At 37.4% G+C, this 14,492-nt stretch overlaps 1 protein-coding gene across 1 annotated transcript; it reads left to right on the plus strand.

Annotated features, from left to right (window-relative positions):
• Window positions 1-4,669: 4,669 nt before the first annotated feature.
• On the plus strand, window positions 4,670-5,305 carry LOC145303367 (protein CFDP2-like). Its single transcript, XM_080144702.1, has one exon. It carries the CDS (start codon window positions 4,670-4,672, stop codon window positions 5,303-5,305), a length of 636 nt encoding a protein of 211 aa, XP_080000828.1.
• The last annotated feature ends 9,187 nt before the right edge of the window (window positions 5,306-14,492 follow it).

Below are 14,492 nucleotides of genomic sequence, written 5' to 3' on the forward strand. Positions count from 1 at the left end.
ATCTATTTAATTTATTGTATCTATCTTAATTTAAAAGTTTTTTGTTTCATAGCCAGGTGCGAGTTTGGACGGGCAAACATTCTAAAATGTAAAGCTGTGCAGTATTAACATAAGAAGAAAAAGCAAATAATGAAAGGCGTAACGGTCACATAGTAATTGGCGTTTTAATTGATAATACGTAAAATTCTTAAATAATAAATCCGATTTAAAAATAGTCATATATTCAAATTTACCTCGATAAAGTCTACGGATAAAGATGAAAATCCATGGCTAACATCAAAAGCTAAAGATTCTCTCGTATTTTCTTTAAGTCTAGAGTATGTAGGTTTATGAATCAAATGTTCAAAAGCTTTTAGTCGGTACGCACCTGTTGGTAACACTCTTTTCTAAACGAAACTGAAACACCTGCATTAGAAGGGAAAGATAAATCTTAAAGCTACTGAATGCTTTTTTTATATTGTCAAACTTCAATAAGTTTGATATCTTATAGTTTTGATTCTATCACAAAATCTCATTATTATTTGGAAAATAGAACTGTGATTTTTTTTAAAGTAACAAAAAAAAAAAAAAATTCAACCCAATTAGACGATCTTTTCACTTCAAATAGAAAACGATGTACAGTTTCCAACAAGCCCAAACAGAACGCCTGGTGTTTTAATGTAGATTTGTTTTGTATAACCGAGTGAAGAAACATTCGTTTCTAAACAATTCCCAGATTCTGCATAAAAAGTGCGTGATCTAGACTGAACAGAGAAGAATCATTAAATTTGAAAATCCAATTTAAGTAAAGTTTTATCATTTTCAACTAAAAATAAGATTCTTTAATAATAAATCAAGTAAATAATGATTATCTTAAAATATCAAGTAAATGATGATTATCGAAAATATTAAATACAAAATATTTAATATCAAATGTTTATTAATTTATATATCTAAAAAGGCGAAATTGTGTGTGTGTGTGTGTGTGTCTGTGTGCGTACATTTTCCTATCAAACTTCTCAGAGATTTTCGGTCTACACACTCGAGACTTGACACAAGAGGTATTAAGATTTAGGGAAACCTTTTTAATCGGTTTTCGTCCAGAAATTTGGCTGTCGAGTGGTCCAAGTTCAACGATTTGACCTTTGAAAGCTCTTCAAAACTCCTCCACCAATTTTGAGTCTAAACACTTGAAATTTTGCATGTAGGTTACTTGGACATGGATCAAACATTTTGATTTAATTTGAGCTCAAAACAATAAATGTTAAGGGATCCAAATTGGGGTCAAAGTTAAAAAATTACCTCTGCGGTTTCTACTAAATTACTCAGCCAATTTTTGGTCTAAACATTTGAAATTTGACATTTGAAAGGCAAACTTTATAATCGGTTTTTGGTAAAAAAATTGGCTGCTAAGGAGTCAAAGTTCAAAAGATTTGACATTTGCTGTTTTTAGCAAACTACTTAGCCAATTTTTGGTCTAAACATTTGTAATTTGCCATTTGAAAGGGTAGTCAGACATGCGGAAAGCTTTTTAATCAGTTTTTGTGCGAAAATTTGGCTGCAAAAAGGTCAAAGTTTAAAAAGTTGACCTTTGCAGACTCTACCATACTCCCTCCCCAATTTTGGGGCTAAACATTTGAAATTTTAGATGTAGGTTACTTGAACATGGGTCAAACTTTTTAATTTGATTTGAATCCAATGCAATAAATGTAAAGGGGTTCAAATAGGGGTCCAAATTTAAAAAAAAAATACACATCTGCAGTTCCTACCAACTTTTCTCTATGGTAGTTAAGGAAGTCTTTTATATAGAAAGGCATTACCGTATATATGCCCACTTTTTGATATATACATATCCACATAAAGTTATAAACAGTACATAGGGTACTTTATTTATAATCCCATAAAAATGCAAAACTCATGTTGCTACTTAATACCTGTATTTGGAGTGCTTGAGTAACATTTATGTCAATGCAGTTGGATTAGGTTGATATTTGTCTGATGGGTTGAGAGTACCGCATTGACAGTTTGTCTTACTGCTGTGTACGACTGATAGTACAGGATCCCTAACTCTTTGGCAGCGCTAAGACCGACTGCTCCATCATCAGTTGTATACTATCGGGATGGCTGTAGTGCTATGTTGCGCATGGAAAGGGACCTTGCGTCCATCTCCGGTGGACTTTCCTGAGGCCACAACCCTGTATATGATGAGTCGGCTGATTGTGTTGCATATTTGGTATTCTGCACAAACCACTTTGTCCAGCACCTATCACCCGAAATGAGACTTTTAAATAAAATAAAATGGCAGTTCAATAAAAAATTACAATTTAACCAAGCTTAAACTCAAAGAAAACTAATTCGCCTCCTCCCTTTAGGCTTGTATTCATGAATATCCTAGAACTAATTTAGATGATATTGAATCATTTTTCCTAGCAAACACGCCTGATATCTTAGTGCTCATTGAAACTAACCTACTTAATCCTCTCTAACCACTTTAACATGCCTGATTATCTCCCACTTTGCCGTAAGGACTCAGACAGAGATATGCACGGACTTGGAGTCTATATTCGAAACACCCTCCCCTTGACTAAAGAAACAAAACTAGAATCAGACGACCAGCCCTTTATGTACTTAAGACTTAACATATACCATATCATTAGCTACTTATATTTTCTCTGCCGCTTTCACTCGACCCAGGACTTCACCCTAATTAACCAAGTCTCTGAAAGCATAGATATAGCAGTCTTCCTCCATACTAGTGCACAAATAAATGTATTTGGTGACTTCAATGTTCATCACAGTAATTAGCTTGGATTCTCTATTTACACAGACGCTGTTAGTAGCATAAAACATAGCTTCTTTATATTTCATTCCTATTACAAACTGTTACGTTTCCGACACATTTTCCAGATCAGCAAGATAGACATGCTTCACTTCTAAATCTATTTCTGACCAAAGTTCCCACTGATTGTGTAACGAATACCCATAGCCATTCGGGAATGATGATCACGCTATGGTAATGGTAGAAATCGCTCTAAATTCTCGACCCAAAACTGAAGAGCCATTTCTCAAAACGGCAAGATATTAAAAGAAGGCTGACTGGAAAGCTATCAGGGATCTCAACAGAGATGCCCCATGGGGAATATTTTTTCTCTTCCCACTGAAGAGTGCTCAAATGAGACCACTAAATGGTTCAAAACGGCAATTGAAGCACATGTTCCGACGCGGAAATTCTATAGCAAGCCCCACTCTCCCCAATGGTTTACTTCTAATTGTGCAGCTTCCATTGCTCAAAGGCAGTATGCGTACTGCAGATTTAACCGATATAAATCTATTCAAACAGACAGAAGTTTATAAGAACTAGAAGTAATTGTAAGAAAGAAATACCGACAGCTAAGAGAGAATATACCGAAACAAACCAGAAAACGCATTGAAGCACAGAAATTAGAAACCCGTGATTTCTGGAAAATCTACAACAGTGTAGTAAATAATGGGCAATGAACAATCCCCTCACTATCCAACAATCACGAGGTTATTTAAGTTTCAACCCAAAAATCTAACATGCTTGCCAGTCGGTTTGCGTCAAATTGCACATTGGACCCCCTCCCTGACTTTTCTTTGTGAGTAGACACAACACTGTATGATCTAAAAACCATGTGAACCCGACTGTTGTGTCTTCAGGCCGGGCGTTTTTTGCGAGAGGGACACAGTCGGTCGTCACCGGAGAGAGGCCTGAGTTTCGTGTGAATAACTTTTCTATGCAAGCCTTTTTCTTGAATATTATTTTTTTTTTATTTATTCCCTTGTCAGCCCGTCTATTTCGGGTAAACATTGTGGTTTAAGTGACAAATAAATATTTATATAGATTTATTTTCATACGGACACTTCCCTCCCCACTTTTCGTGATTTGCGAGATCTCGTTGGGATTTCCGGTTTGAAGGGCTAAGCGAGCCCTTTTTTAATGTGACTTCAGACGCATCGCACGCGTTTTTTCCTCGCTCCGATCAATCGCCCCCCCCCATACAGCATGAGGTACGTTGGACTCCGTCATTCCCTTTAAAGAACATTACACTTTTGCCCTATTTGCCGGACAATATTTTTAGTCACTCATTTTATTTATTTATTTTATTTTACTTGTTTTTCTTTATTTCCATTTCTTTTTTTTTTGGTCCATGCTGAACCAAGTTGTAATTTCTTTAGTCTATTTAAAGTTGTTCCTTTGCTTGCACAGATTTGTTTCACGTGGTTAAGCGTTGTTTAACCAAGCTATTTTTTAAATACAAAATCTTTCACTGTGTTGTTAGGTGAAAGCACGGAATAGTTACGATATTCTTTTTTCTCCACGTTGTAAATAACTTCCAAAATAATGCTGTCGTCATCTCGGCACAGTTCAATGGCGCATAGTGCCTTATATGTATATATGTTTATTTATTACTTTATTTTTGTTTATCTAAATTTTAATTCCCTTATTTTTTTTGTTTTGTTTCAGATTTTTTTACCTAGTTAATAAAGCATATTCAGCGTAATACGGTGTTATGTCAATTTAATTTGAGTTGAAACTGCCTGCCTGACGCACGATTTCTTCGGTCTGACGGCCGATGTATCGACGCTGATACTGAAGCAAAATTTCTAAGAATAAATGCCGAGGAGCAGAACACCGACCTTATCTCGGCCGTGCCATTAAAAAATTGCTATGCTGCGGTTTCTCCAATCCTCTACAAGTTATCATATTATAAACCATGAGTTAAAGAGGCTCAACAGTGACATTGCAGCCCTGCAGGAGATAATACGCGCAGACAGTGGCAGAATCAGAGAACAGGATTTATTTTTCTGGCAAGACAAGGAACCAGAGGATTCCCGTTTATACGATGTTGGAATGGCAGTGAAGAACAGCCTACTGTCCGCAGTTGAACTTCCATTCAAAGGCACGCCAAGAATCCTCCCTAGGCGTCTCTCCAGCAAATCAGGCCTAGTGAATATCCTGAGTATATACGCTCCTACTCTTAACTCCAGTGCTGAGGTAAAGAACGAGTTTTACGATGAGCTGGAGAGCACCATAAAGACAATTCCTGCCTCAGATAAACTCCTCAATGAGTTTAATGCCCGTATTGGAGACGCCCGTGACTCCTGGCCTCATTGCATCAGTCATTTTAGCATCAACAAGATGAACGAAAATGGACAGAGACTCCTCGAGCTGTGTATATTCATTGACTTATGCATAACAAAAACATTCTTCCTAACAAAGCCATATCACAGAGTGTCTTGGCAGAACCCTTGGTCCCGCCATTGGCACCAATGGATCTCATCATTACCAGACGAAACTCGCTAAATTGTGCCCGGAATACTCGCAGCTATCACAGTGCAGACTACGATACTGACCACACGCTAGTTGCAGTTAAAGTCTGTATCAAGCCTAAGAAAATCCACAATGCCAAACAAAAAGGACGACCCCTCATAAATATAGCCTTTCCCAACACATGCGCGCATTGCAGACTCTGCATAGGAAGTCTTAAAAGATTGTCCAACCAATACAGCAGAAGAGAGATGGGGACACATTCGTAAGGCCATTTACAACTCCTTTGGTAAGCAGGAGAAGAAGAATCCAGACTGGTTTTAAGCAGGAATCACCGAACTAGAGCAAGTTATCTCAGCTAAGCGCGTTGTGCTTTAAAGCATAAAAGAGACCCTTCCGAGAAGACACTCGCTGCACTCAGGAAGGTCAAAAGTGATACCCAGAAGACTGTCAGATGCTGTGCCAACAAATACTGGCTAAACCTATGTAGCAGCATCCAACTTTCTGCTGACTGCGGAAATGCTCGTGGGATGTATACGGGACTGAAGGTGGCCTTTGGCCCAAGTATAGTGAAGACTGCACCACTGAAGTCAGCATCAGGCAACATCATCACACACTGCGGAAAGCAAATGATCTGAATACTATCAGCAGCTATACTCACATGAAAATATCTTCACTAACTCAGCAATTGAAGGCATCACTCCCCTGCCAGTCATGGATGAGGTATAGTATCCCCCTCCCCTGACGAACTCACAGAAGCCATTGGAACCTTTACTTGTGGTAAAGCTCCAAGTGGTGATGGCATTCCATCTGAAATCATAAAGGCCGGCAAAAATACAGTTCTCCTTGATCATCTCTATCAACTTCTGCTACAGTGCTGGGAAGAAGGTTCGGTTCCGCAAGAGATGCGTGACACCAACATTACAACGCTTTACAAAAATAAAGGTGATCGCGGTGATTGTAATAATTACCATGGCATCTCTCTGCGCAGCATTGTCGGAAAGGTCTTTGTTCGTGTTTTATTGAAAAGACTTCAGTCACTTGCAGAGAGAGTTTACCTAGAAGCGCAATGTGGTTTTAGAGCAGAAAGGTTAACTGTTGACATGGTATTTTTCTTACAACTGCAGGAGACCATTGTACCTCGCTTTTATTGATCTCACAAAGACACTTGACCTAGTTAGCAGGAGCAGCCTCTTCATGCTACTACAAAAAATAGGATGTTCCCCCAAACAAAGGCTTCGTCAAATTCAATGGATCACTTTCAGAATCTTTTCCCATCCTAAGTGGTGTGAAACAGGGCTGTGTTCTTGCCCCAACTCTTTTTGGCATATTTTTCTTACTTCTGCTACCATACGCTTTTCATGAAAATGAAGTTGGCATCTATATTCGCACAAGAGAAGATGGAAGCCTTTTCAACCTGGTCCATCTACGTGCCAAAACTAAAGTTCGCATGGCCCTCATCAGGGAAATGCTGTTCGTAGATGATGCAGCATTAGCGGCCCATTCTATGGAAGCCCTCCAACAACTCATTGAGCGTCTCGCCCATGCTTGCAACGAGTTTGGTCTGAAAATAAGCCTCAAGAAACAAATGTCTTGGCTCAAGATGTCAGCAAAGTCCTCTGCATATCCATTGGCGATCACACACTGGAGGTGGTGAACGACTTCACCTATCTAGACTCCATTATTTCCAACAACTTCCCACTGGACGCTGCGCTAAACACCCGCACCGGGAAAGCAGCAACAGCTATGGCCTGCCTGACTAAGAGAGCGTAGAGTAAAAACATGCTGACCATATACAAAAAAAGTCAGGATATATCAAGCCTGTGTCCTCAGCATCTTACTCTACTGCACTGAGACATGGACTCTCTACAAGCATCAAGAGTGCAGACTAAATACTTTCCATCTGCGCAATCTAAGAAAGATCTTAAGCATTACATGACGGGACCGCGTTCCGAAAACAAAGACGTTCTTGCCAAAGCAAAGCTTCCAGGCATGTTTGCCCTCCTTTCCCAGAGACGTCTGCACTGACTAGGACACGTCGTTCGCATGCAGGATAGCGGAATCCTCAAAGACATCCTGTATGGCGAGCTCTTAGCCGGCAGCAGACCAACCGGTAGATTACTCCTCAGATTTAAGGATGTGTGCAAAAGGGACTTAAAATCAGGCAACATCAACCCTGTTGACCCTGAATCCTATGCTGAAGACCGTGACTCCTGGAGGGTCAAAGTCAAGAAATGTGTCCGGCTGAGCGAGGAGAGAAGAGATGAACAGTGGGAGAAGAAGAGAGGCAGACGCAAAAGGACAGCATCAGCAGCAGCATCGGCAGAGCATGACAGAAGGTATCCCTGAGAGAAGTGCAACAGAATCTGCCGCGCCCGCATCGGTCTATTCAGTCACAGCAACAGTAGCCACAACTCATGACCCCCTTCAGGCGCGATTCTCCATCGTCTATCTAGACAGAAGGACGCCAACAACATAGATATGACTACTAAATGGATAAAACTCGACGATATAAAATTTAAAATGGAGGCGAAGAGACCTAAAGGCTCGACGTTACGCCCGCCTTGTGTGTGCTTTCTCAAGAGGGCATGATCAAGCATGCATAGCACGGAGGAAACGTCCAGCCTCTCGGCCTCACCGCCTCTATTTTAAATTGCATATATATATATATATATATATATATATGATTAGTTTTTTTGGAAAAAGAAATCCAGCAGAGTGCTCAGTTAAAAGGAAAATCCGAAATGTAAATGCGTATTAATATTTTGTGTACAGAAATTTGTAAGATGAGACAAATCATTGGTACCGTCGGTTTCAAGCCCGATAATAAGGACCGTTTAAGGTATCCTTATCAAGCTCTCTTCAGCCAATATTCGAGACGAATATTGGCTGAAGAGAGCTTGATAAGGATACCTTAAACGGTCCTTATTATCGGGCTTGAAACCGACGGTACCAATGATTTGTCTCATCTAACAACTTTCTGTACACAATATATATATATATATATATATATATATATATATATATATATATATATAACGCTGCTCTTAACCTTATTCACTCATAACAGCTTTAGATGCAGTAAGGCTGGCATCTTTACTTACAACTTGGACTTGATACTCTCTTCGAATTTCCTTTGAATGATGGATTTCATCTCATCCCTTAACGGCTTTTTGGATTACTCAACGCGACTACATAGGATTGAAGTATCACCAAATTTCACCATCATCTTCTGTGAATGTTTAAAACTTTGAAAACAGATATATACTTCCATCGCTTCTTGATGTCTACAAAAGACTATATCACACCTTCGAATTACCCGGTCCTGCTTGATTTGTTCTTTTTTTCATTTTTACTTCCCCCCCTCTTCTTTAGTCACCTGACAAACATTCTATAAGCATTATTTTGCATTCTATGGCCACTATCATAAAATGCAGTTTCATAAAATGCTAAAACAAGCAAATTTGTAGCTCTGCTATTTATATAATTTTCTAACCTGTTTCTTTCCTCTGAAGATAAAGATTTTACAAACTCCGCGCAATAAGAATATTTTTAACTGTCTTTATTTATGGAAGGATTCTGTCGAAAAATAAATTGTACATGTAAATTTTGGCTTACAGTTTTCATATATATATATATATATATATATATATATATATATATATATATATATATATATATATATATATATATATTGAGAGAGAGAAATAGATAGATAGATAGATAGATAGATAGATAAATAAATAGATGGATAGATAGATAGATAGATATGTGAAAATGTACTTAACAATCAAAGTAGATTCCACAGAGAGGAACATCGATTTGCTTTTAAACAAATTCAATATTTATATTGGCGAGAAAGTTGTTGATTATTCATTTACGTTTTGACATTTCTAATAATAATAAAGAATGATGGAATGTCTAGCATGTGGAAATGATTCTAAACTTGTTTTCAACATAATCCTCCTCTACTAAGTGGATGAATCACATCCTATTCTTAAATAACAAAAAACTACATTATTAAACATTCGAATAGTGTTATACAAGATGGAAAGGAAGGCGTTGCACCAATGTCAATTCAATGTTGTTGTTGTTGTTGTTGTGGTTGTTGAGCAACATTAATTAATTCTGTATGTCCCAGAAGACTATTTTTGCCATTCGCTTTCCCGATATTTTACTAGTTAGAATTCTTTCTAGAAATACATGATACTCTGGTTCTCTCTCTTCTGATCTCGAACGAGTGGTTCTGTGGGGGAAGACGTGGCTGGTTACCTTTAATGCATCTAAAACCAAGCTCATATCTTTACATCATCAACGCTCTGATCCCCATCTGGCATCAATTGAAATGGATGGCTCTCGTCTAGGAGAAGCCCCATGTTTTGACAAGCTTCTGCGCTTGACCTTCACTCCTGATCTGAAATGGAACACATACATCAAGTCTATTGCCAAGGTCGCTGGAAAGATGGTGGGATTCTTCTACCGCTCCGGAAGATATCTCACTACTGATGCAATTCTCTATCTATATAAAAGCCAAGTACGTCCAAGGATGGAATACTGTTGCCATATCTGGACAGGAGCTGCTAAAACCAGCCTATCCTGCCTTGACAGAGTACAAAATGGACTTCGTGGCTTAGTGGGGGATGCCCTTTTCTCTTCCCTGCAACCTCTCTCCCACAGAAGAGACGTTGCATGCCTATCTTTGTTTTATCGTTATTTCCATGGCAGGTGCTCGTCTGAACTCCAATCTCTGGTTCCCCCTCGTCTATCTTTTACAAAAAACACCCGTCTAGCTGAATCTACTGTCAAAAACTTTCCCCACTCTTTATCTCTGCCTAAATCAAAACGTAGATTCTATGAACAAAGCTTCTTTCTTAGAACTGCACGCCTGTGGAACTCTGTTCCGCCTGTCTGCTTCTCTCCTGACTACAACTTGGATGTCTTCAAGTCCAACGTAAACAGATTCCTGATGAACCGCCCCCTTAAGTAGACACTTTAAATATCCACACTAACGTACTGTACTTACAATAACCCTTATCCCTGAGTGGCTTCCGGGCCTTGATAAGTGATGACCCCTTGTAAAAAAAAAAAAAAAAAGAAAAAAACATCGGGTACTTACAATCAGGAAATTAGCATCCTTATCTGTTGAGGTCTCTAGATGCCGTAGAGCCTTCTACTCTAATAGTTTCTTCCAGAAAGGCTTTGGAATTCTCTTTCTGTTTTCTGCTTCCCTGACTGTACTAACCCTCGGGAGTTTAAATGTAATATTAACAAACATTTCGGTGCTAATCTCCCTACAGTCCCCTATTAGGTATTAGTGGGCCGTGATATTCCATTCAATATGTTTTGTTTGGGGTGAAAAAAACACATCCGATATTAACGCAATTATCTGGACAGTGAACCAAAGTTGAAATATGAAAACTAAAACATGTAAAACAACTTATATGTGTTTGTTTAAAACGTATTTAAAATCCACGGACACTTGTTTCATCATCATAACACTACATTACGCGTGTATGTGTTTGTAACGTAAGTAAAAGTAAAAGTAAACTTTACTTTTGGCAGCCTCGTCATTCTCGTTTCCTAGATTTTGTCCTTTACTTCTCACATTCTATGAGCGATGGTTATGACAAAGGGGTGAGTATTGCTGTTTTCTAAGTAGGAATCCATCCATATAACTTATAGTTGGCCACTTTGTAGTCTTTAAATAATATTTTAACCTCGTATATCAAATGGCTTCATGTCTTGTCTGAAGCGATTTCCATGAAATAAAACATATCTTTATTTCCTTCATAAGATTATAAGACAACATCGCGTTTCCGTGCGTATTCCATCATCACAACTGATCCAATTTTTATAGGAATCAGAATTCAATATAAATTTTAACAACATTTAAAAATTTTCATTAAAATATTTTAATTGCGAAACTAAATTTAAAACGTTATAGTTGAATGTATACATATTTATGACTGTACGTTTAAGTTCTTTTTGATTCACGCAATGTGTTCATTTTTCTATATTTGCCTTCTGTTTTTACTTATATTTACTTTTGAATGATTCACATGTTGGTTTTTGCACTCGATGATTTTCCTTAATACTTTTGTTATTTTCATTAGTAACGTGCGTTTTATAGTGTCAATCTTTCCTTTGTTTCCAAGTTCTACTTCTTCTAAATTGTTCTAAATTATTCGAAATTATTTCTAGTGCTTTTGTAGTGTTGGGGGTCACACAGACGCGAGACGACATTTATAATAGAAGAGAAATACAGTGTAGCTGAGAGATAGATGTGAAAAGAAGTGTTAATGGCAGTTCTTTAAACATAAGAGATATGCATTATCAAAGAGGGGGATACAGTCAACCTCTGGAAGGGGGCTTTCATGCAAAGTTATTAATACAAGACGATGAAACAAAACACATTATCTTTGAATAACAAACGAAGATATATGTTTAGGTGACAAATACAAGACTTTTATTCATCCAGTTCGTGATTGGAATTTATGCCTGCTATTTTGCTACATTGTCATCTTTTCCTGATTCCCTTCGTTTCTTAAGGAGTTTCTGTCAATCTTTCCGACTCACTCAGACTCCCCCAAATGACTGCATCGAACTGCCTCTTTTCTAGTCTAAGTGTATATATTAATTCTATGCTTCTTTGTGACGTTAGCACGTTGGCCAGACATGTGAAGTCTATGCATATGCTCTCAATACGTGTCCTGGCAATACAAGTCTAGGATTTTTCTGTGGGCATTCTTTAATTCCATTGTTTTATTATGTCTGCTCCAACCGAAATTAAACCAACACAACTTTCTGTTTACCTACATCCTTTGTTGTATGTTATTTCTAACTTGCATTCCTCATTACAATGGATAATTAACTGCATTCGTGGAATTGTATCAAACTAACGAAAATGTATTCATTTTAACTTCGTTTGATTCCAGAATTCTCCTTCGATAAAAATATTAGATCCTAATTAGTTCTTTTCTAACTAAAAACCGGGATCTGTCCCCTTCAATATAAAACACTCTTTTCCTTCTCATTTTCCAAACACATTTTCAAATGCCAGGACATTTTTCTAGTCTTCATTTAAACCTGAACAAACTCTTTAAAGTCTTCACACCCAACATGGGCTAAGAAATATCAGACCCCCCCCCCCACACACACACACACACACACAAAGAAAACTTTTTGTTCATCCCTTTACCAACTGACTTTCCTAATTTTATTCAGATGGGAATCTCCACCCGATCTTCTTGGCATATTTCCTTTTAGGTGTAGGGTACATCCTCCTCTGGTCGATATCAGCTGTTTAATCCAGCCACTCTTTCTGCTGTAACAACAGAGACCTCATTTGCCTGTTCCCCAAACTCGATGATTCCCCGTCTGATGGCTTCTCTGACCCTTTCTCTCCCGTGGGTGTTACTACTAATTAGAGCTTTATCTAGTTTTCTACACTATTTTATTTCTTTTGAGAACATACAGCAAAGCTCATTTACTTAAATCTTTAGTATTCGGCTTCTAATTATACAAGATACCTTCTACCATATCAATTCACTCGGATCTTCTAGCTTAGACGCTTAGAACTCATCAGAAACACCGGAAAATATAACCCTTCACTAAATAAACTCCTTCCCTGTGCCAAATCATACTGCGCATACTGAATCCATAACTATGACGGTGGCTTGTGTGAATTTTCCTTCCTCTCCACCAGAGCGCTCAAGACCCCAAGACAAGATTAGCCCAGATTCATACCACTCTAGAAAAATGTATAAGCTATCTTGTTACATTATTATTCATGTAAAGTATTGGCGGTATATTTTACTCTCCCTTTACTATTTAATCTGAGTGATTTGCCCTCATAATGACTACATTGCCATCTATGTAGCCGAAACGTCTCTCGTGCCTTCCCCCGTCCGCCTATTTAATTGTATGTCGAAAATGACCTCTGATCCGTAATCGGCTTTTTGCAGTCTGTCCTATAAGCACAAACATGCGGAGTTCATATTTCGTCTCACCAGGTGCACCTAATATCGTGTTAAAACCTGGCGAGTGACTTTTCTTGCAGAAAACAAAAAACATGAAAAAAAATACATAACGTTTTTTGCTTATCACTTTACAAAGCAGTAAAGTAGAGGGAGCGGGGGAAAAATGAAAAGTATTTTATTTTTCCACTCTGTAACACTTACTTTTTATCACTTTCCAGGAAACTTTACATAAATAACCGTCTACGTAAATATTACTATTGTCCCCCTCTTTAAATTCTAATAATTTCTAGACCAACCATTCGTCTAAAAACTCGATTTTAATTTTATAACCTGTTTTGGTTTTCTTCTTCTTTTTTTCGTTTTAATTTACTTTTCTCATTTAATTTCACCATCAAATTCCTGAAAACAAAATACAATTAACAATTCACTTGCAAATATTTTTTTTTTAAAACAATGTTTATTTTTTCGATTCAACGTTAAAAATGCAAACGCTTAAAAAGCAACAAAACGACGCTTAAAAGTACATCAGGCCAATTTGCTACTTTGTCCGTTTGATTGACAGCAAACAGAAAACGATCCTGTTATTTTTATACAATTTTCAAAACAATAAAACGTATTCGACACAGATTTCATTTTCTCACTCTGTAACACTTCGTTTTCTCCTTTTATTTCATGTTGTGACTGTGGGTATTTCTTTTATGCTTTCTTTTTTCGCATCATCTGTGTATATTAATAATACCCTTTTCTTCTTTTTCAAACTACGGCATATCGCCCTTTTTCTTAATTCTTTTGGAAATACTTTCTTCCGTGTGCGGAGTGTTTGTTTTGTTTTGTTTCTTTTCTTTTTCTTTACCTTTCTTAAATTACAGTTTAACATGTGAATACTATTTTATCAGCTTATTCAATATATATTTGTCTTTTGAACCCTTATTTTACGTTATGTCTTTTATTTTATGTTTTTTTTTCTTTTTGTGCGTGGTAACTCGGGTTTCTTTACTACTTCTTGTAGAAATCTGTAGTCAACGATTACCATATCACAAGGTGTTATGTTTCGGGTTTGCACAGAGACGGCAAATAGTTTAACATGTGAATACTATTTTATCAGCTTATTCAATATATATTTGTCTTTTGAACCCTTATTTCACGTTATGTCTTTTATTTTATGTTTTTTTTTCTTTTTGTGCGTGGTAACTCGGGTTTCTTTACTACTTCTTGTAGAAATCTGTAGTCAACGGTTACTAAAT

The sequence above is a fragment of the Euprymna scolopes genome, chromosome 2 (assembly GCF_053919585.1).
Source record: "Euprymna scolopes isolate OS-2025 chromosome 2, ASM5391958v1, whole genome shotgun sequence".
In the NCBI taxonomy this organism is placed as follows: domain Eukaryota; kingdom Metazoa; phylum Mollusca; class Cephalopoda; order Sepiida; family Sepiolidae; genus Euprymna; species Euprymna scolopes.

Excerpts from the sequence above, each read along its gene's own strand:
- LOC145303367 (XM_080144702.1), top strand. The coding sequence starts at position 4,670 with ATGCTGCGGTTTCTCCAATCCTCTACAAGTTATCATATTATAAACCAT.